Here is a 23,760-nt window from a genome sequence, read left to right on the forward strand (position 1 = left end):
ACAGGTTCATTCTCAGATGTCTATGATGAAAATCTGGCTGTTATTGCTGCAGATCTACAAAAGAGAGCAAGTCGATCCAAACTCAAGAGCTAACATAGCTGCTGACTACCTCAGAGTTTATGGAGAGAACATGATGTGAGGCAGCAGTTTGATGCTGTGTCTCTGAGCAGGGACCCTGGTATGCCAGGGCTGCTCAGCTCAGGGGCAGCTGTGTGTGAACAGGGCTTCACTACTCTGGAGCCTCATAGCTGCCCTTGCACAGTGCTGCCCTGAGATGAGCCAGGTTGACTTGTCTGAATTGCTGTTGTGAGCTTGAAATCTGCAGGTGTGGTGGCAGAGGATTCTGTCTTCAGTGTGGTAGTAGCAGCTATCCCTCCCAGAGGCAGAGTAAGGTGTAAAACATACTGTGCAGTCTTGCATCCTGAGGTGCAAGGGTGTTCCACACCCTTTTATCTGCTTATCCATGTGCTACAGAAATTGTCCTTTTGTCATGCACTGAAAAGATATTTGAAAGCATGAAGCTCTTAAGTGTTAAAGTCAAGTTTAAAATTGTCTATACTTTATAATAGAACAGCTTCAAGTTCATTGTGGGAAAGAAAACATTCAGGTTTTGTCTGTGGCTATCTCATTTTCAACTGAATGTGCAGTAGCAGTTTCTATCTCATCAGATACTGCTGGCACTGGCTGTTAGCCTCCTGTTATGGCTTGAAGCTGCATGTAGAGGAGGGTCGAGGCAGTCTCAAAAGAGCAGACTAATCTGCCTCCCTCTATGCTACCATTCAGTCAGGCTGAAGTTTTGGTCTATACAGCCATTTCTGGAATGATAGGACATCTTTTAGAGAATATTCCTTACTGTGAGGGTGATGAGATACTGGAACAGGTTGTCCAATGAAGTTGTGGATGCCTCTTTCCTGGAGCTGTTCAAGGTCAGGTTTGATAGGATTTTGAGCAACCCAGTCTAGTGGAAGGGATCCCTGCTCTGGCATGGGAGTTGGAACTAAGTGATCTTTAGTGTCCCTTCTAACCCAAACCATTCTGTGAGTCTATGATATCCTTCTTGCTACTTTGAGGATTAGGAGTAATGCTTCCTGGATGTTCTGGTGTTGCTGTCTGGGAAGGATCTTGTAGTGATGCTAGTTCCAATAGTTTCCTGTGTCCACTTCATGCTTTCCAGATGGTAAAATGTTGTATTTTGTGCTACTGAAATCAAATTAGTGTTTTGATGTCAAGCTGTTAAGCTTAGTAGCTGTTGCATAAGATTCCTGGGTGGAAACAGTAAGGCTATTCAGGGGACTTCAGTGAATCCTGGTGGATTTGACATCTCTAAGTATGAGTTGTGTCAGAATATCCCTAGTGTGGAGAAAGTGCCCTAGATGGATTTGGTGGTAGTGAGGCTGACAGCAGTGCAGCACCAAGGAATGGCCACACTGGGAAATGCCAGTTACCAGTGACTTGCTGTTCCCCACGAGTGGGAAGCAATGATTATCACATGGAAAGAGCAGTTCTGGCACCAGAGGCTTGCCAATCCTACAGTCTGTGCAGTGATAAACCCTTGGCTTATGTGGTGCTCTGCTTTCCCCTCAATGGCTGTAGCTCACTATGGGAGATGAGGGCTTGCCCAGGGGTATGTCACTGCAGGGCAGCAAAGCTGTAGTCTGGAAAGATGTTGTGGCAGTATTTCTAAATCAGAATATTGTGATTTGGCTTGGGATTTTTTTTCAAAGGGCTAAGGAAGATTTTTATGTAGAAGGACATTTTTTCATAAAAATCTAGTTGAATTCAAAAGCTAATTGAATTCTCTTTCAAAGCACTTCTCCCCCTCAGCACTACCAGTCAGGTGCAATACCAATCTAAGTTACCTGTTGTCAGTAATCTCGAATTGCTCTTCAGCTTCCTTGTCCCAGCAGTCAGCATTAGTGTTTCAGCCACACTTCCACTCTGCAGAAGTGAGAGTGCAAGATGGGTTAGGTCATGAAATGGTCAATATTTTAGTTGCAAGAGATGAAAAGGTGAAGAGGGGATGGGCAAAGGAGAGTGGCCAGGCTGTCTGAAAGGAGATGGTATCGTGATTCTTGGAGAAAATATGCTTTCCTTTGATGGAGCTGTTTCCTAAGACAGCTGTGATCCTGCTAGAGGTTAGCACCACGCTAATCCTCCCAAAGAAGTTAAATAAAGCCACATATTTAGTTTTCTTGAACCATGTATCCAGAAGGGGAGTTACTGTGTAATTGCTAGCAGGCCATTTAATAAAAGTCAGAAGTTTTTGAAGTAATCCTGTATCGGGTTTTAAGAAGCAAGAAAACCTAAACAGTTTCCTCTCTTTTGGCACATCTTGTCGTGTTATTTTAGGTGTGAAGCAGCTTGAGTGAGAGGTCAGCCATAAATCCCTATAATATTTTATTGGTCATATTTTATACTGGAGATCAAAGATGGGAACTGTAAGCCTATCTTCACATTGAGTCCAAGGACTTGGAGGCATTCGCTTTTGACACCAGCAGGTTGTCAGGGTGTTGATATTTTGATAATCTCAGACTGAGTAACAAAGAGTTGCTCAAAATCTGAATTCATGGAAGTGTTGATACAAGTCTTGAGCAGAAATCTTGGCTCATAAACAAATTGCCTATTTCCTCTGAGTGTCTTTTAGTGTGTAAGCAAGAGGCTCACTGAGCCCACCCCGTTGTTGGACCTCTTCGTCCTCTTCCCAGCTCTGAGGAGAGAGAGCAGTTGATGGAAACTTTAAGTTAATACAATCCCTTCCCATCAGAATGGTTCTGGAAGGAGGAGTCACCCCTGGAGTCAGCAGTGGTCATGTCCCACTGCACCAAGCCTGAGCAGGTAGCCAAAGCAGGGCATCAGCAGAATGGGTTTGTTAAAGGGAGAAAAGCTCTTCGTGGAACTTTATGGAATAAGAGGTTATCCTTAATCAGGTTTGCTCCCTTTTTTCTTTTGGTTGACTGATTTTACCCTTCTGTTCATTGAAAACCTGCTACAGTGAGTCTGTTGATGAGAACCTCACTGGCTAACTCGCTCTGAACCTGGCCAGTCAGTTGCTCCTGGCTGCAGCAGATGCTTTGGTTTTAAAGGGAACTGGGAATTTTATCATCTCAGTATGTTTGTGCTCCCTCCCACTGCCTGGCTTCCTAGGAATGAGTTTGAGGCTGGAAACTGACATATGGTTTCTGGAAACACTTTATTAGCCCAAGTGGCAAAACAAATCAAACCCAAGAGCTCTCACAAGCAGGAGGTTAGATCTTCCTGTCTCCAAATTGAATGCACCATGCAGAGGAGTCAGCTGCTAAGCAGTGTGGTCAGCCATGGTTGCAGGTGCACATAACACTGAGATGACAAAGTAGGAAGGCCCCCAGCCCAGGCAGAGGCTTTTCTTACTTTGCTTTTCCCTTTCTGCCCACTGCTTTGGGGTGCATGGCTGCCTGTGGGGAGAGCTGGTAGCATGGAGCAGAGCTGTCAGGCAGTGCTGGGGCGCTGCGTCTGGAGCTGGAGATATCACATGCAGGACTTGGAAATGGGGAGAGAGAAATCCTGCCTGTGATTTGATTTGAAATGCAGACCATGGCTGTGAGCACTGTGGATATCAGCCTTTCTCTCAAAGAAGTGCTCTTTTCAGGATCTCCTGGGCCCTGCTAGGCTTGTGAGGAGAGATGAGATCTTTTATTAGTCAGATAGAGAGGGATGAAAACCAGACAAGCTGTCACCACTCAAACCTTTCTTCAGCCCCAGTTTCTGTAATACATTCATTAGAAAGGATTTCCTGGGGGCTGTAGGTCCTTTCTTTTCCATTGTGAAAGCTTTTTATTCTGGCCCTGCTGGGGGTGTCCAACTGCCTTTCTGGACTGAACTATGTTTCTACATCCCCCTCTTCCAGCTTTATGATCCCTTTGTAAGCTTGAGTGACTTTGTTTCCACCTGCAATAAAATCGTGCTGAATGATGTGATCCCCAACACGGGCACATCCTTAGCAATTGGCTAAGGAAACCACTTCCCAGCAGAGGTGATACCCTCAGCAGCATTGCAGCCAGCCAGATTTCTGCCTGCCCAGGCACTCCACAGGGCAGCTGGCAGACGCTGCTCTCTCTTGGCAGACAGTCATGGGAAGGGCAAAGCACTTAAAAGATGCCAGGCAACCTCTGGATTATTTGAGGTGATGCTACACGACCCTGATATTTTGCAAGTCTGGGCATTAAAGATGTACTTAGGGAAATCTCCTCTCCTCCTGGGTCTCCTTCAGAAAAAAAGATGAAGCTAATCCTATTGTGAAAGTTCCTTCTGGGCAGCCCCTGCGATTACTCCCGAAGCATCTTGCTCTCCAAGTGTGACACAATTGTGACATCTTTCTGTGCTAAATGCTGGTCTTGCAACTACTGAGAATCCTTTCAGCCTGTGACCGTATCGTGTTAAGGAAGAAGGAAATGTGTATTTATAACTTCTGTGCCTTCTGATATTTGGCTTATTCTCTGTGTAGAATATGAGGAGGAACTGCGATGTTAAAGCAGAGGGAGGCAGCTCGCCAAGGCTGCTGTGATGTTGAAACCAGGTTTCAGTAAGGTAGATAAAAATTGAAATACCTTCAGTGCAAGGTCACATTATCTTACACATGTATTTGATGAGCCCATGAAAAGGTTGATTGAAATCTTGCTCCTCCTTTGAGGCTTCCTCCCTACCTTGGGTTAAGTTGCTTTGCCTAAAGTTTCTCTCCTGTAAAACAAGAGTAAGGCAGGTTGATGCTTCCCTATTTAACAGTGGGTTTGTTACAGCTAATTGCTCGGTTTAGTGCTGTAATTAGGAGCTGAGTTAAAGCTTTGCTTGTGTTTCACATCATTTGATAGCCCTTCTATAGAATTATAGCCTCTTGAATCAGGTATTAATCCTGCTCAAGTACACTTAAAACAAGCATCCTGTTGTTTCATTCAGGCTACTCTTTGTGGATGGGCTTTCATGTTTCATGTAAGCATTTTTCTAGCAGGCTGTTATTGCTACAGGAGATGTGAAGGGAAAGAGGGTGTGCTAAGGCACAGAAATATTCGATATGTGTGGACCATTGTCTGACAATCAATCACAGAAAGGGGGAGGGAGAGAACAGCTTCTAACTGCAGCTTTTCATTTGGCTGGAAAAGGGCATGGGAGCTTTTATTAAATTACTGGCACTTTGTGACCTGAACTTCAGGGTCTCATGGTGACCGTGGATGATCTTAGGCAGGCAGGGATTTCCCATGGTATATAAAACTATTTTCTCTCTTTTCTGGTATGGGCTGGCACCACTCAGGCTAAATTTATAACCTTGTGGTGTGGGTCCTTCCAGGCAGCATGGCAGAGCTCACGTATTGGACCTGTGAGTTATGAGTATAGCAGCATTGTTAATGCACTGCTCACAACTGGAATAACAACTGGAATAACTGCCTTTGTGTGGCGGGAAACAGCTTATCATAATCTTACCCTTGTGGCCTTCCAGCTGACCTAGTGCTGCTGATTCATGCTGCAAGGGACTCCTGCACAATCACAGACTGTACAGTTAGCCTTTTGGCATTAGCGTGCACTGCAATTAGGATGGATTTATAGCCATCATCTGGTGCCAAAACACAAATGTGATTAAATATTTTAAGAGTCTTTCAAAGCAAAAGGTAAATATGGACACCTAAAGCTTTGTTTCTTACTGTTTTGAAGAACTTTTGTTTCTCTGGTATCCAGATAGAAAAAAAAGTTGTCTCTGGAATCACCCAGCTGGTGTCATGGAGATTGGAAGAGATGGGGTTTGCATGCCAGTCAGCTTCCTGCTGACCATATATTTAGGGAGTGGGGCAGAGAGCAACCAAAGTGGGAACTAAATTAAATAGCTAAACTATTTTATGGCAACCAAGTAGAGCATTTTCTGGGTTTTTCTGGAATGCAGCAGCCTGTGCTCTCACTTGGAATAAACAAGAGGAGTAATGTGGTGGTTCTTTGAAGGCAGTTACTGCATCCTCACAGAGGTAAATAATGAGAAGGGAAATAAGAATGTGGAACTCTTATAATTAGGTTTGCTTCATTAAACAGCTGCTAAATATTATCTTTGCAGCAGACTTCACCTGGGAAATAGCTCAGGGGTTGTAGAAACACTTGGAGCTGCCCAGGTTATTCTAGTGTGAATATGCTCCAAAGCTTTCGCCTTGTTTCTGCAGTCAGGTGAGTAATGCATAGTTTGGTAATTCAGAGTTCAGCAGGAGAAATATTGATTAATTGCAAGGAATTAGGACAGAAGGGAAAGAAATCCCTGCCAAAAACTTCTGTTGTCTGACATTTTATTCAGAGTTGAGTATAGCAAAATAATAATTGCTCTCCCTGTTTGCAACCATCATGTTCAATATTCATAAACCGGGTGCATTTGTTTATCTTGCCAACATCCCCTTGTTCTGGGCTGTGCTACAAAGCATGGCTTAGTCTTTATTAAAGCCAAGCACCACTCTGGTGGTGCATAAAAGAAGTTTCATTATCCTTTGCAGGGAGCAGAAGTGCATGACTTGCCTGGTTACGCAGTGTTCGGAGGCAAAGCAAGAGACACGGTTCCCAGGTCCAAACTCTTCACTTCCTGACTGCCAGGACCATGTTTCTTCAACATCAAGCTTCCTGATGTGCTAAGCCTTCCTCATTTTTCCCAGTGCCAAAATGGCAGTGGGGAAAAAAGTGAACACGGAGCAAACTTTGTGACCTTAAAAGCTGCAGAGTGCAATGTTTGCCTAACCAAGGATGCAGGATGCTATAACCAAGGATGCAGGATGCTCCAGCATGTTTACTCCATTCAGCGGAGGGGAGCACTGGAATAATTGCTAGGTTGGAGACTGGCAGCTCCTCCTGGTTTCATTGAGGGGCTGGGCTGATGTGAATGTTGCTGGCCTTAGCTGTGTCTTGGCATCCTTGGTTTATTTACTGGTTCCATGCCAGCATGCTCTTCACCATGTGATGTAGCTCTGGCATGGCTGATGCATCCCATAGCTATGGTGTAGCCACTCCTGCCACAGAGAATGCAATCCTGAAGCATTAATGCGGTTTCTCCTGTGCATTGTCACAGTATCACAGTATCACCAAGGTTGTCGAGCCTGTCTTCTACCAAGTGGTCAGGGAAACTTGACCAGCAGGCCATGTACTTGACCAGCAGGTCATCTACTAAAAGGCTATATCTCACCAAGGCTTTCTTCTCTTCCAGGTGATCCCAATGCTTCCCAAACTGCTGTGTGAGGAGTTATGCAGTCTCAATCCCATGAGAGACAGACTGACGTTCTCTGTGATGTGGAAGATGACTCCAGAAGGCAAGGTACTTCAAGTAGCAGGCAGTCATGCTGCCAGTCAGTCCTTCAGTGGCCAGCCTCTACTCTTGCAAACAGAGTAGTAAAAATACTGTCCCTCAACAACCAGGTGGACAGCAGAGGACTTGTGGGTGAACAGCACTGAAATTGTGTCTGTATCTTGTCTTGCTGTTGTGTTACCATCCCAAATGGAATAATCTCACTGTCAAGGATGAGAAATTGGTGGTTTTAAACTAAAAGAGAGTAGGTTTAGATTGGCAATAATTGTTTTTACAATAAGGGTGCTGAAACTCTAGTACAGCTTACCCAGAGAGATAGTAGAAGCTGGAAAGAGTCAAGGGTTGGATGGGGCTCTGAACAACCTGATCTAGTTAAAAATGTCTCTGCAGGGTGGGGTTGGACTAGATGACCTTTAAAAGTCCTTTCCAACCCAAAACATTCTATGATTCTGTGGTGGGGAGAGGAAGAATATTTGTATGAATCTCAGAAGTGGAGAATTTCCCACTCTTTTCCAGGTCATCCATTCATTTAATATCTTACCTCTGGCAGCAAGTCACAGCTAACACTTTGGGTGGGACAAGATGCTCCCCACTAGTCCAACCCTGCCTTGCACTCATAGGCAGTTGTGCAATGCAGTGGATGCAGGCAGCATCTCTCTGTGGCCTCTCTGGTAGAAACAGACTATTTGGTTCTTCTTCAGAGCTGCAAATTATGTTGATCCAAATGAAGTGTGATAGCTCTTCAGCAAAGGCACAGCTCCATCCTCTGCCTGTGTTATTTCCAGGGAGCAGTTGTGGAGGCTGCCAATTCAGTGAGCTGCCTTTTGCTGCTTTCCAGATCTCCCCAGGTCTTCATTCCTCTCCTTGTTCCTCTCCCACACTCTTTGTAACCCTACCAATCTCCTCTTTGCTGACCACAGGATCCTCTCACTAGTCAAGGAGGGCTTCTACCAGAGGACTCACTGACCTACATGAAGCTTTTCCTACTCAGAATGATTGTTTTTAACCAGGGTTGTGCTCATGTAAAGCTCTCTGTGGGTAGTATTTCTTGTGCTAATTTGGCAATTTTTCCCAAAGATTAACTTTACTTCCTTATAATTGCCCATACTGCTCTAAAGGATGCTGAGCCTTGTTTTGTGCTTTAGCAAAATATAGTTGCAGTCCTATCCTGTGTTTCTCCATCAGGTCCCTGCTCTGTCACTGTGGTAGGCTGTATTTCTTCATTGTGAGAAGCATTCCATTTCCTATAGCAACAGCATGATTACTCATGAGACCTTCTAATAGTAGCCACTTGGTGGGCCTTTTATTGATTCTGAGTGGTCTTTGAACAGCTAACAGTCAAGTCTTAATTAAAATAAGCCTTTAATGAAATCTTGTCTCCTGTCCCCTGCATTGTGCACATCATTTGCTTTTGAAGCAGTGTTCAGACCAACCCTGTCTGGCCAAGGAGAAAATAGAAAAGCTGCAATATCTGTTTTACTTAGGGAGTTGATCTGTGGAGGAGCAGTGGTCTAGGTCATGGCCATGCTGCCCCTTGGAAAGCAGACTGCCTGAGGCCATCTCAGCAAACTGGTTTCTCCAAAGAGGCCTTTCAGGACTGCAGTCTGAATTGAGGTCACTTGATTTGACTATCAGGTGAAAGCTGTAGAAGAATTTACTCCTTCCAAGAGGAAAAGTAGTTGTGGGGCTTTTGCCCAGCAGGGCATTCTTGTAAAAGCTTATCTCTGAGTTGGGACAGAATGTGACTCCTGTGTTTCTAGGTGTTACTATAGCCTAATCTCAGTGTAAACAGGATCACATGCTCTCCCAGGATCTGCTGGGTGAAAGGGAAGTGAGGCAAAGGCTCCAACATGGCCTTTGAACAACAGCTGGTGGTGGAGAGCTCTAAGAACACTGAGGATGATGAGAGGACATTCCTCAGTAAGGGATCCATGAGGCCAAGGAGCACTTCCTTGTACCTCCATGTGCACATCAGTATTGTAACCTTGAGCTTGCAAAGCAGGGCCCAGCAGCACTACTGGAGGTGAGAGCTGCTCTGAGCTCTCACTCCTAGCGTTCCAAAGCAGAAGAGCCAATGGATCTCATAGAAAAGCCATGCAGCTTCCCCACGTGCCTGTGAGGCTGTTGGGATTTTTAATTCTTGTTTCTTTTAGAAAGATAATCCCAGGGTTAGCCTGTTCTGGGAGATGGACACTTGTTTCTCTTGCTTCTGGCTTCTTGCAGCTCTCATTGAGTGTAACAAAATGTTGCTTGAGCAGCACTACACATAGCTGCACGGACTCCAGTGGTGCAGCGTGACATGATGCATCGAGATGCCTTTCCAAGGGCAGAGGTGTTAACCATACTGTTGTATCTGTGCTGCTCTTCAGAAGCAGAGCTGGGTGTTTATAGGAGCAACGTGCCACATCCTTGTTCAGATGCACTCAGCAGAAAGAGATTTGAAAACAAGTGATGCAGCTCTTTAAGTTATTGTCCACTGATGTTTGAAGCACAGCCCTGCTCATTCCTTTTACCAGTGAGGAAGAAAAACTGCTTCATTCTGAAACAACCTATGCAAACAGTGTGTCTTCAAAGCTCAAAACTGTTGCCACCAGCCAGGATGGGATACAGACACCACCTTGCATGGAGAAAGTCCTTAGCCTGTCACAGCCTCCAGGATACCTGTACTGCTAGGGACTGTACTAATGGGAGGGTGTCAGCTGAGCCACACTGGCTGCCATCTCACGATGGGGTGGGGACTTAGAGCTTTTTCTCAAAGGCTAGAGCTGGGAGAATCCTTAACCCTAGAAATGCTTCAGATATGGTAGCCTGGCTGGAGTCTGGCTGCTGTGACTAGGGAGATCTTGCAGATCAGTTTTTTGGGCCACTTGTAATCTCCAAGTCCCAGCTCACAACCCTTCTCCACACTGCTGTGCCCATCCATCAACCACCACTACCTGGGCCAGTCAGTCTTGTGCAGCTTTCCCTGTGGAAGTGGGGCTTGCCTGTTCCTCTGGTGGAGCTTCCAAACCAGGGACTCAAGGCTGTGGTTACCCAAAGTCTGCTTGGATGGCTGCTAAAGACAGAGATGTAGGGCGTTTCTGGGAGATACATGGATGGTGGGAAAAGTTACCCTGCTGCAGCAAGGCTGAGTGTGGCACCTCTGCTCACTGCACACAGGGGATCGCTGTGCTGCATGGAGCAAGATGCATCCAAACGCCATCCCTTGCCTACACAACATATGTTTAGTGCCTCCAGGCAACCTTGAGAGATCTCCCAGGGTTTTCACTGTCCAGTTTGCACCTGTTAGAACCATTATAGGAATGGAAATGGAATGCTCTGCATCATGCTGCTTGGTTAGAGAAACTGAAACACAGAAAGGAATTGAGGAAACTGAGACAAGAAAGAAGTTTAATATCTGCTAGAAATCATAGAATCACAGAATCAACCAGGATGGAAGAGACCTCCAAGATCATCCAGTCCAACCTATCACCCAGCTCTATCCAGTCAACTAGACCATGGCTCTAAGTGCCTTATCCAGGCTTTTCTTGAACACCTCCAGGGATGGTGACTCCACCACCTCCCTGGGCAGCCCATTCCAATGGCAATAGGCTGCTTGTCCTGAGCGTAGCCTGCCTGAGATCTGAGATTCTAATTGTATTCCATGGGCCCAACTTGCTGCATCTCTCACCTTGCAAGGAAGTGAGTGGAAGTCTGAAATATGTGGCCTCTTCTAAGCAAGCCAAAAAAACCCCCAGATTTTGTTTAAATCTTCAAGGTCAGACAGTGAAGTAGAAATCCAATCTGTTGCCTCTTGCAGGGGACAGAGCGGTCCCTTGGAAGCTGGTGGCAGAAAGTACCATGTATCCTCAGAGGTGGCTTTCAGCAGGAACTTGGAGTCTGGGAAAAGTGCTTCTTTTCAGAATCATCCTTCTGATATCTGCCCAGTCCATGATGGAATTGACTCACCTAGTTTATAAAGCAAAATGAGAGTGCTTTCCAAACACAAAATATTTAGCGTGGGGTTACGTAACAGTGAGGGCTAGAATTGATAATGCACTTTGATGCAGAAATTAATAGCTGGAGGTAGAATAACTAGCAAGGAAATAGAAGTAGTGTCTGAAAATGTCTGAGCAACAAGTTTAAAGAGCTGGGTGTCTGGAGAAGTGCTCAGCTGAAATGAAAGCTGCTCAGCTGTGCTCCCAGATCATATCATGGAATCACAGAATGTGTTGCACTGGAAGGGACCCTCAAAGATTATCTCAACAAGCAATGTCATCTTTCTGCTGCCCAAGTACCATCCATGTCTTACTGAAATCTCAAGTATCTCTGTTGCCAACTGGCTAATAGTCTACAACTTGCTTCAAGTGCATCATTTAAAGATCAGTGCAGCCTCTTCCACACCAGAGGCTTAATATGGCTGGCTTGATATTGGGAGGGGTTTGGGTTTGGCAGATTTTAGCAGGTGTTGCTGACCTGATGGATATGGATCCCCCATCACCACAAGAAGCTGAACCCTACTTAACAAGATGCAGCAGAGTGCAGAGCAGGTGCTGTCAGCACTGTTGCAGCATCTCTGTTCGGCTTTGTGACTTTTCCTCTCCTCTTGGCTCACAGAAAGGGTCCCTCACAGAATAACTATGAGCCAGGATCAGGGCATTTTACATTGCAATACATCACTTGCTGCATCTCTGCTATTAGGACACTTCTGAACTAGAAATGAGCTTAAATGCCCTGTGACTTTTAGAGGTCTGAGCTGCTGAATTATGCTGCATGTACGTTCTATGGACATAGGGGAGGGAGGCAGTAAAGATATCTTGGGGATCAGTCCTTTGCAGTTAAGGAAAGGATTTGCCTTTCTGCAGCAGTATCTTTTAGCCTGTCAGGGAGCTGTCTGTTCTGCCTGGACACCATCACTTGCAGAATTTACCTTTTCCTGTTGTGCTGCTGAAGGAGTAAGCTGGCACTTGTAGCTAAGGCAAAATTACAATTCTCTTTTTATTCTCTGAGCGCTTCTGCTTTGAATGGTTTATCACAGCCTACATCCATCTTCAGAGCCGTCATGCCAATGCTCTTGACTTTTCTGTAGAGCCTTCTATCTGCACTTTCTCACTGACTGAATGAGCTTTTGGACTCTTACATATCTCAGCTGAAAATAGATTTTCTTTTCAGCATTAAGGAGTAATTCTGAATTGCTACCTTTAAATTGATGCTCTGTTACAGAGTTTAAAATGGAAGTTTTTTGCTTCTTAAAGCAAAATAATTTTACAGGTGATTTACAGATTACCTTCCTCTAGATTCCAGAATTGTTTGGAAGCTCAGAATGGTTCCTGGCTTGAATTTGGACCTAGGACCACGGGCATGAGGAGAGAAACAAAGGGTCAGTGGCTGGCTGTATCCCCTCCAGAGCCACCAAAGTCCTACTTGGGCACTTTCACAAGTGGGAGTCAGACGCTGGAGTGCCTGCAGTACTGAAGACAGTATTTTAAAGTCCTGCTTTGCTGGCCGCACTTTAACTGAAGATGTGGAATGCAATCTGCTGTGGTTTAGATAGGAAATCCTTTCTTGCCTGTGTGTATCTGCCTGTTTCTACTCCTGCACCTCGAAACCTTTGAGTCAACTGGCTGATTCCAGTTCACAAATCTTTGGGTTTTATGAGAGAGGGAAGACAGGTGGAGGGAGATCCAAGCAGTTCCCAAGCACAGTGTATTGTGCATATACATGGTACTAGACACTAGAGAATCTATATTGGCAAAAGACTGGATGACTTCAGTATGAGAAGTTCCTCACATGAAGATCACAGTCAGTGGTGAGGTCTGGTGTCATTCCTGCTGATGTTTGTACAACTTCACAAGCTTTTGTGCACTAGGAGAGAACGTCCTCAGATCAGTTTATGCTTTCCAATATTGCAGATCCTCGAGGAATGGTTTGGGCGGACAGTCATCTGCTCCTGTGTGAAGCTAAGCTATGACCATGCACAGAGTATGATTGAAAGCCCTGGGAAGGTCTTCTCACCTGAAGAGCTGCCCCCTGTCTCCCCTCAACACTCAGTAGCTGAGATCCAGCAAGCTGTGCTGAACCTGCATCAGATCGCCCAGCAGCTCCGCAGACAGCGCTTCGTCGACGGTGCTCTGCGCCTAGACCAGGTGAGTCAGTCCAGCCCTTGTTGAGGGGCTCCTGCTCTGCTGAACAATTTCCCTTTGTGCTCCTTAAGAATTCTGTGATTAGCCTAAAACCTCAAAGGGAAAAGTCAAGGCTGGAGTAGAATTCTCTGATCAGTCTAAAACCTCAAAGGGGGAAGTGAAGGCTGCAACAGAAAGGCAGGTTTGTGTGCCAGGGTTGTCTTAAAGAGAATCATCAAGTTATGCACCAAAAGCACTAAGATAAAAAGAAAAAAGTTCTTGTATTCCATCTTTCAACATTTTTCAAAATCCTAACCCCCTCATGGGCTGGGTAAGTAACTCATCCAGTGAAACAAATTGTGACAATGTCATTCATTGTCAAACAGCTCAGGTATCCTTAACGCACATTTCACTGCCTGAGTCTCATCCTCCAGGTTTATTTCTGTGCTTGCAATACTCATGTTTTCCACAGCTTTCATTGCAGTTCTCTGCACAGGCAAAATGACTAAATGTTATCTAAGCTAGTACTTACAAGTCTTGGGTGTGTCTCAGAGGATTAAGTGCTAGTGAGGAGGCTTTCTGTCTGGGGTGATTTAAGTAATCTTGTATCAGCTGTGATATGTGTTACTTCTATTTTACAAGTAGATACAGATATTTTAGACTATCACAGCAAAAACACTTCTGCATTTGAAGTTCAGCTGCTCTGAGGTGGCTTCTGACAGTTTTTGTGGATAGAGTGTTCCAGTAATTTACAGAACCCAGTGACTTTCCTAAGCAGGAGATAGAATAATCTCTTTCACATAAGGAGGCTTCATTGTTTCATTGTGCAAAGCGAACATGAGTCAACATAAGGATATTGCTGAGAGAAGCTAGCCTACCGAGATATGTAAACACAACTATTGTATCTAAGGGGGTTGGTGCAACCCTTCCATTTTATTTGGTATTGTAGCTTTGTCTCCAGTTGCAGGAAAGTCTAATTTTAGAGAAACCATTGCAGAGCGACAAGAGCAGAGCGTGTTTGTAATCTGTCACCTTCCCCAACAAAGCATGTGGCTTAGTCTGGCAGAGCTGCTGTGGAGAAGAGGCAGTGTGCTTCCACCTGTAGCTAAGGGGGACAGGATCACACCTGTGTATCTTGAATTTCTTGTATCCTGAAGAGGAGGTTGGGGTCGTACACCAGGATAAGCTTTCTGGTGTAGGCATTGTGGTGTCTGATACTGTCTTGCCTGTGTCTGCCGTAGGAGGCCTTGGAGGACTGGTTAGGCACATACAAGTGAGAGTGGGGAGAAGGCATTTTCCTAGGGTCTCTTCTTGCTCAAAGGAAATAATATTTTATTGTAATCACATTCAAATATTTAGTGGAAATCAGACTCTCACTTTGAAGTCACGCAGAGTTTTCTTAAACCTCTTTTGTATCAGAGGCTTCCCTCTGAGGTTTCTTATACAATGGCTAATAAGCTGTGCATTTGTTCCCAAGCACACTCTGAATGCTGCAGAAACGTAGAAAACTCCAGCCTTTGCACTTGATGAGCTAGCTGAGAAGCCTTGGAGATGTCTGGTGTGGAACAACAGTCCATGTTGACTGGGATCTGTGGCCCAGAAAGGTCTTCAGCTGCATTCCACAAGTGAGACTTAACGGTGTAGTGCAGAGCAGCCACCCTATGTGCCTGAGTATCTGTTGTCAAACTGACCACAGGGAAAAATGTTTTAAACCAGCTGTGGCATTTTCAGTGGGAGGATCTAGCCAGGGATGCATCTTATTCCGGCAATACTCCATCAAAGATTAGCAATGTTCTGTTTTGCTCTGTCCTGTTCTAAAGAGAACGTATTGGAGCATCACTTGCTAAGGGCACCAGAGAGGGCTGATTCCTGCTTAAGCCTAGTTCCTAACCGAGGTGACAAACTCATAAGTTGCACTTTATGCTCAGCAGAATCTCTGTCTTCTGGCAAGTGTCAGAGCAAATGTAATGGTCTTGGAGAAGGAAGTGCATTTCAGTTGAAAGGACCACGCTTCCTCTGTTCAAGTACTGCCTTAATAGTTGTGTTTTGATAAGCTGTGCCCTCCCCAGCGCTTGGAGGAAGCAGCTACTCTAATGCCTGAGTGCAAACAGTGTAGGAGGGCAGGGTATGGTGGTGTATGGCTGGACAAAGCAATCTGTGGCTTTTAACAGAAGGAGAGGAGGCCTTTGCTCCCCTGAGTTCCCATGGATGCAGTCGTGGGCTCGGTCTGACCTGCAGCCCTGAATGAGTGAACCAGGGTGGATCCAGATGGGAAACACACCTTGCTAGTCGCTGGACCTCTCACCAACTTCCTGTTGAGCAACGTAAATCCTGAACAATGGAACACAAACTCCAGCAGGAAACTAGGGGCAGTGAATTATCAGATTGCAAATAAATACATGAGCAAAGGAAATGATCATCCCACAAGTCTTAAAGGAGGGGTGGCTGGGAATGGATGACTCCTGTGGATTTTTTCCAAGGGATGTGAGCCCTCTTCCTATACATTGCATGACACTGCAGAGCTGCTACTCCAGGGTCACTCCTGATTGAACAGTTAGGACTTTCTTTGTTCACTTCCATCCACTCTGCCATCTTTCAGTGTGGCTTGCTCTTGTGCTTCCTATTGGTATTAAGAAAATTGTGGGTAGGGAAAAAAAAAGTCTCACATCCTGCTTTGTCACTGGCTGGAGTGGTCTCAGGCTGGTGGTCTCCCTGTCTGAATAAGTTTCCTCTTTGGAATTATATTGATCTTCTCTGTAGTATCTGTATAATTTAAGATTCCTTCCCAAAATCTAAGAACATCTCTCAGATTAAGGTATTCATGGGAATATCTATTTAACAGTGAAAATACAGGTTGGCCAGGGAGCTCCTTGCACCTGGCATAGGCTGGCTTCAGTAAGATGCAGCAGTGTCAGACTGGCCATGCCATGGTGAGGGGAACGTTTGCTGTTTGAGTATTGCTGCTGAATTGTTATCACCTAGTGTGAGAGCAGCATCTGCTTACCCATGGTTTCATCTTGTAGCAGTAATTTTAGGCACATGAGTCTCTCTAGCCCAACAGATGAAGAATGTTTGTATATGTGTATATAATCTTTTCTTTTAATGACTTGAGGGTTGCATATCTGTCACAGAAGACCTGGAGACAAATGGCAGCGGTAGGACACGGTCTTGAAAGCTTCAGATGTGTGGATTCAATGTTGTTACATGTGTGTCTCTTTGGGGCTGTGTGATTCTGAACTCTTGCCTCTGTTTGCTGCTGACCATGACAGCCAACATACCTGCCACTCTTTTTCCTCCCAGTTTCTTCTGTGCTGCTGCAGAGGTCTGTAGGGGAATCCTGCCGCGTAGGAACTTAGATCTAAGGACTTTCTTTGCAACCGGAGCCAAACATTTGTCATTTTGTGGGATCTTGCTGTCCTCATAGGCCCCTTCTGGGGCTTTTTCCCCTAGAATATGGTTTCCTGTGCTGCTTGCCAGCTTACTAGCTCCAAAAGCCAGCTGAGCACTGAGCTTTAGAGTTTTAAAGTCTTTGCACCTTCAGTGGCTAAGGAGCTTACGAAACTTTGTCCACATAGAGATTAATGTGTTTCTTTTCCTTCTCATTTGGAGTTCAGCTTTTAAACATAAAGGCAAGAGGTGCCTTGTGCTGTGACTTTGAGAAAGACTGTTCAGGTATTTACAATATTGTCTTCTCCCACCTCTGCCTTCTTCCTGCCAGAACCATGAAATGCCACCCCTGTGCTGTCCTCCCCTAGCTCGTGGTGCACCCGCACTGTAAATTGGAGCAGGGATCTGACCTGGTTTAAAAACCAAAGTGAGCACAACCCACAGCTTTCCTTTTTTTTTGTTTTTTTCCTGGCCAGGTTACTTTGAAGCTGGATCCCTTCCCCAAACCACAGCTTTTAGAAATGCTAGCCAGAGAATCAGATAGAAACTTGCTTTCAACAAAAACTATCAAGTTTGCAGAAAAGCTCCTTAGCTCCAGCCTGCCTAGAGGAGACCTGCTGATAAATTATTCTCTTTCTGGCCTCAACAGTTTATAAATGAATTACGAGGACAGATGCCTGCAAGAAGACAGGTTAAAAAAGAATTTCTGTGCATATTTAAAATGAGAATACCCTGGGATGCTGATCTGTCTCTATGACAACTGTCTGTGAGCTGAGCAGTGGCTTTTGTTGTCTCAGTGATTCTGCCTTTGCCAGCGTGCTCATACCTGGGTGCTCAAAGCGTGGGCATTGACCAAAGTTCTTTGTGAGAGCAACCCGAACTGTGTAGATCAGTTAATGCCATTGAATTGGTTGCTAGAATAGTTTCTCTCCTTGTTTTCTGCACAACACACACTCAGCTTTGCAGGTGTGTGCAAAAAGGGAAAAAGGGGGGAAAAAAAGAAGGATAAAAATGGCAAAGATGAGAATGTTATGCAAATTTAAGGGTTGAAATGAGAGCGAAATGGTCTTGCTCCTGCTTGCTCCCAGCCATGCTGTGCTATTTGTCTCAGCATCTGAGCAGGAGTTGCTTTCCTTTGTGGGTGTCCATTGTTTTGAATAACTTAAAGATAGTAAAAGTTGTATTGTTGCACACTGTATCACACTGGAGACCTTATCTATGGTCCTGTCCTATGACAGCTGGGGATAAGGAAATAAGTGATCTTTTTTAGCTAAGATTGGTGGGACTCCTGAAGGGTTAAAGTATTTCTGCTGCAGGAGATATAGGGAAACAGGCACAATGGCCCCAGGCACAAGAATGCTAGGCTGATTGGCCTGGAGAAGAGGAGGCTCAGGGGTGACCACATTGCTGTCTACAACTATCTGAAGGGAGGTTGTAGCCAGGTGGGGGTCAGTCTTTTCTGCCAGGCAAGCAGCAATAGAACAAGGGGACACAATCTCAAGTTGTGCCAGGGCAAGTATAGGCTGGATGTTAGGAGGGAGTTGTTGGCAGAGAGAGTGATTGGCATCGGAATGGGCTGCCCAGGGAGGTGGTGGAGTCACCATCCCTGGAAGTGTTTAAAAAGAGACTGGATGTGGCACTTGGTGCCATGGTTTAGTTGATTAGATGGTGTTGGGTAATAGGTTGGACTTCATGATCTCAAAGGTCTTTTCCAACCTGATGAATTCTGTGATCCTGTAATGTGTGCAGAACAGCAGCTCCAAACCACCCAGGTGTATGACTTAGTGGCTATGCTAACCAGCTTGGTGTAGTTTTTAGAGCTCTCAGAACTCACTCTGCCTACTTGGTGCAAACAGCTTTGAGAAGTTGACTCAAGCCAGTAACCCATGGAAAACGAAGAGGGAAAAGGACACTGTATGTGCAGGATGTGACACTGGACGTTGGGAAGTTGCACATTTAGTTGTGGGTAGTGGGCTAGGACAGAAGCACGTAGTTTTAGACAGTTGCTCTTGCTAATGCTATTTAATGGAAATCTCCAGAGCCACAGATTAATTGCTGTCACCATTAAATTTTTCCAATATGACTGACTGCTGGAAATAATTATGGGACATTGTTTTGTCGTATTTCCTGCCTCTTATCTGTATAGTAAGTATTCAGCTCTTTTCTTTTTGCTACATGGAAGTGATAAATATTTCTACTCTGGTTGAACAGTAATCGTGTGCAAAATACAATAGATTAATATGGGAAAGAAAGGCACTTGGGTTGGAGGAACCATTTAGATGGGATAGCAAAGGGATATAATATTGAATAGGCCTCAGTTAACTGATTGTGCCTATGTTTTTGTTGATTGTGTTTGTCTTGAATTTGTCTTGAAGCATTGTTGGGGCAGGAAGGCCATCCTGGCTGAGTACTCCTTGGTGTGATGCTAGGTTTTCTAGCCACTAGCTTCTGCGTGAGCTGCACTCAGCATATGCATCTTTCTGGAGAGGAGTGTGGTTCTACTCCAATCCTGGCACTTGGTGGCATCTCTTTGGGGAGTGTTGCTTTGGTTTTGGCTGCTCTCAGTGAAAGCCAGGTGCTCATCACCTCGGGTGTGATGTTGGTACCAAATTCCTCTCAGATTTGGTTCCTTCAGGGTAGGTTGAGGTTTGTACCTACTTTGGCAATTGCTTTGGCCCAAGAAAAAATCCAAAATGCCCATGATAAAGTCCTCAAAACTGCTATGGTACCTTCCTAAATAGGCCTTTACAGCAACAGTGCAGGGTGGGCTGTGTGCATGCTGCTGTAAGATAAATGGGAGTGCAGACTGACAAGGAGCTTTCACTATTCACTTCCCATCACAATTCCACCATTGTCTGCTCCTTCTCTTTGATGTCTGGTTAAAGAGACATCACTGATACCCAGAATGGGGACAGCAGGTGCTATCCTATCATTATGGACAGTTGCTTATACAGTGTGATACATAAGGCAGCTGGGGGGATGTTGGATGTACTTGGAGATTAATTTCCTTTGGGGATTTTATGTCTCTGTATAGCCCCAGTTAGTACAGCAAAATGAGCATCTACAGCCACAGCTTTCTGCTGGGCCATGCTGCTCTTCCCTGCAGGGGTAATCGAATGGCATTTGCAAAGGTGCACTAGCAAAGCAGCAATGATTTTCAGAGTATCTTTTCTAGACAGATTACTACAGGAGAACGTGGTGCTTTGCAGGCAAATGTGAAGTGTTGTCATTGCCATCAGGAGCAGCCAACGGCTTGGGTCAGGCACTTTGTTCGCGTACGGAGGACGTGTGGAAGGAAGGAGATATTGCAGCACTGTGTTACAGAGGGGGATCTGTTTGCCCGAGCATCTTTCTGCTTGCTTGGAGATGTGTGCATTGCCAGTAGGTTTAAAAATGTTTTGATTAAATTAGGACTTTGATTCAGAGGGCTTTCCACTCAAATCTTTTGCCCTGGGATTTTAAATGAAGCCCTCCCAGGGGTGTGAGTAGGATTGATGTTGTCGCACATGTCCTGCCGTTCCCCAATCGTTCTTTTAGAGCTGAGCAGCTGTGTCCCAGCAGGAGCAGGTGGTGAAGTGGTCGAGCTGGCTCTGACAGGAGGGGAGAGTTGGACACTGGAGCACACGACTCGGCTGTAGAGAATCAAGCTGGGAGCCACCGCAGCCAGATGCTTGGGCAAACACAGCCGGGAAGGAGCTCCCCACACAGTGGTGCTCTGGCATTAATTTACCATCAGTAATGCAAGAATGGGTTATGACTTTATTCTTCCTGGAGTATTTCAGCCACCAGCTCAGATATTGAAGTTGTCTAGTCATGTACAAGTGTTTTTCTTCTAAACAAACACAGCTTAGCTCTTGAGTTTTATTAAGTCTACCCTAGACCTGCAAGCTCAGAAACTCCTCAAAGAAAATGAGGTCTTGCACTTTAACTTTGAGATGCTGTTTGACACAGCAATGACTTCTTTCATCTGCCAACCTCAGAGCAGTATCAGAGTGGAGGCCAGCTCCATCCTTCCATGCGAAGGGAGTGGTGTGAGGAGGTGAAACAGCTGCTTGAGCTCACATGGTGAGTCAGTGGTGGAGCTTGCAGGACAGCCTTTTTCAGGTTCCCAGGCCAAACCCAGTGTCAGGCCAACACTGGCTGTTCTCTTCCTCTCACATTTATTACTGACAGCTACTGAATAAGAATTGGTGCTCATTTGTTTCTGCAGTTTATTGCTGGCTCAGTTACGGTCAGGTTTTCTTACCCCAGTTCCCCAGTAGGTACTTCTCACAATGCAAAGCAGAGAAACAAGGGCTGAACTTTGGCCAGCCTGTCTCTGCAGTGCAGAAGCTATCCATGTATTTTGCAAATGGTCTCTTCCCCAGTCTTTTCAGGTCTTGGGCTTTGCCTACTGTGCCCAGGACCAAGCCTCTGTGCCACTGTCCCATGGAAATCTCTCTCGCTTGCATAGGAAAGAGTTGCAGCAGGTTCATCATACCTTCCAAATTGCTTGGCTGCTTTTATAGATTGAACCTAGTTTGTGATCAGCTGTTGCAGAAGCAGGAGGTGCTGAAAGTCATCCTGTCCTGAGCTGCAAATTGGGTTGAAGGTGTTTGCAGGTGCTCCAATTCGCATGAGTTACACATATCTTAGTTTTCTGGACTAGCTGGGTACAGATGGATCATGCCCATACCTGTGTGATAGTCACTTGGGACTTCAAACAGTGGCAGGTAGCATCTCTATGAGAAAGAGAGGGCATCTGTGGCAAGTGCTGGCTCAGTGTGATGGAAGGTGTCTTAAATGTGAAGCTGATAGCTAAGGTGAATAGAGAATTGAGTGCTTGATCCAGCTGACCAAGCTGTTCACTGGTATTTTTGAGGCTGGTAAGGAGAGTAGTAACTTCTGCTGGTTGTATTAAAAAGAGGTACAGGTAGGAATAAATGGTTCTCAATGAAGCAGAAACAAACTGGTTCTTCAGTTTCTCTGATAGCAAGACAGATAAAAACCAGGAGACCATGTGTTTGTACAGAGGTGCATCTGGGGAGAGTGCTGGGAGGAAGTTTTTCTTTTACATTTTCTCCTGGGGAAATCTTTGCTCTGAGTCTTGCCCTCCAGTGAGGTTTTTTTCCCCCCCAGTAATGTCAGACGTCATAAGAAAGTCTCCTGCTGTTTCAGATTCCGTTTATCACATATTTGAACAGAGACTTGACAGGGTTTTTTTTCAGGTTTTAATTATAGCTGACTGCATGGCCAATCAATCACTCTCTTTAGATGGAGTCACAGGGTGTTGAGTGATGTAACTTCAAATGTGATCGGTCTGCCATAGGTGAAGATGTAGCATCTTCTTGTCAGAGCCAGTTCTGTTTCACCTAGAAGTAAATGGAAGAAAGGCTAAGTGTATGATGACAAAAGACAACATTTGGAAGGAGATGAAAGATTCAGACATTGCAGTTGAGAGGGGAGAAAATTCTTCTTTACTTCCCATAACCACAGCATCAGATCTCTGTGGGTATGATCACTCCTCCTGAGTCCTGGGAAGTTTTGTCTTATCTACAGCGTGCAGAGAGTGAAGTACAAAGAAGGTCAGAAAGCACCTGTTAGCCAAGATCTCAGCAGCCAAGCTAAGGATGAAGCTGATCTTGCCCCCTCTGAGTGCCTGCAGAAGTCTACTTCTGGGTTTCTCTTTAAACATTCCAAGTCCATGCCCACATCTCCTGAAGTTACATGCCCTGCTAGCATTTGCAGGGACTCATTGGGAGTACATTTTGTTGAGCAACCACTTGGTTTTATTTCGAACGTAAGTGACTGTTAATCTGTCTTCAGTAGTCTAGACTGTTTATCTTGCCCTTCTTGCCATGTTTACATGGCAATAAGGAAGCTGTTCAGGCATACAGGCATAATTCAGGACATAGATTTCCCCAGAGTGTTTAATTGCCTGACATGGGAGCACAAAGCACAGCATTTCGGATAAGGTGGTTGATCCACGTTGCACTTGTTTCTGAGATTTGTCCATGCTTGAGATTTGAGAAAGACCTCCTTCCTTCCTGTCTTTCATCTTTGTGCAGAGCTGTGTGTGTTTGTGGGAGGCAGTGTGATTCCCTCTTGCTTCCTGCTTGCTTCTTGAGGCACAAATACTCCTCTCTCCCCAAGGACACCTTGCATTCATCATAGTATCATAGTATCATCAGGGTTGGAAGAGACCTCACAGATCATCAAGTCCAACCCTTTACCACAGAGCTCAAGGCTAGACCATGGCACCAAGTGGTGTTGAAGCCTGACAGGGCTATGAAGCTTTGCTCTCTGAGGGGAGCACTTGCTCCAGTTTGGATCTAGGCTGGTAAGAGATACATAGCATTAGAGCTAATTAGTTACCAAACAAGGTGGTGACAGTTCATTGCCTGTCTGTGATGGTCACTTGAAAAGTAAGCAAAAGGCAGTGAAAAAGCAGCCTCAGGAGTCTGCTGGGCCAGGGTGGTTTGAGGCATCTGAAAGAAACCAGCCATGCAAAATCACTGTGGAGGGGTTTTGTGGTAATTCCTTTAACTGCACTTGAAAAACTTGCTGCTGACACATAAATACAAACTAACCAAGCAGCCACTGTTTGCTTTTGTGTGCTTTTTTGTTGGGTTCTTTTTTTTCCCCCAGAACTAGTCTAGCCTGAAAGCAACACAATTTAATCTGTGCCTTCCCTGACAATTGCAGTAAACCTGTTGCGTCATGGGCTTGAACTCACTGATCCTGCTGACCCTGGGGGACTGCAGGGCTGTAGCTTATTTGGTGTCTCATGGCACTGCTGAGATCAGCCCTCCAGCTGAGAAATTCTCAGTCCCATGAATCAACAGGAGGTTTTGAATTAGCTTTAAGGCTGCAGCATCACCTCAATTTCAAGGTCTCTGTTTTAATCTCAAGACTCTCCTTGTTTTTTTCTGAGAAGAAATCACATTGATCCAGCTAGCACATTACTTCTGATTAGCATCTTAGAGGAGAACCTGATCC

At 45.2% G+C, this 23,760-nt stretch overlaps 1 protein-coding gene across 3 annotated transcripts in view; it reads left to right on the forward strand.

Annotated features, from left to right (window-relative positions):
* The window catches only part of DIS3L2 (DIS3 like 3'-5' exoribonuclease 2), a 206,549-nt gene that overhangs the window by 126,444 nt on the left and 56,345 nt on the right, over positions 1-23,760 (forward strand). For all 3 annotated transcript variants that reach the window (XM_064165709.1, XM_064165710.1, XM_064165711.1), the window contains 2 exons: positions 7,196-7,303; positions 13,186-13,419. In XM_064165709.1, coding sequence (XP_064021779.1) covers positions 7,196-7,303; positions 13,186-13,419 — 342 coding nt within the window. The remainder of the gene's footprint in view (positions 1-7,195; positions 7,304-13,185; positions 13,420-23,760) is intronic.

The sequence above is a fragment of the Pogoniulus pusillus genome, chromosome 26 (assembly GCF_015220805.1).
Source record: "Pogoniulus pusillus isolate bPogPus1 chromosome 26, bPogPus1.pri, whole genome shotgun sequence".
Taxonomy (NCBI): domain Eukaryota; kingdom Metazoa; phylum Chordata; class Aves; order Piciformes; family Lybiidae; genus Pogoniulus; species Pogoniulus pusillus.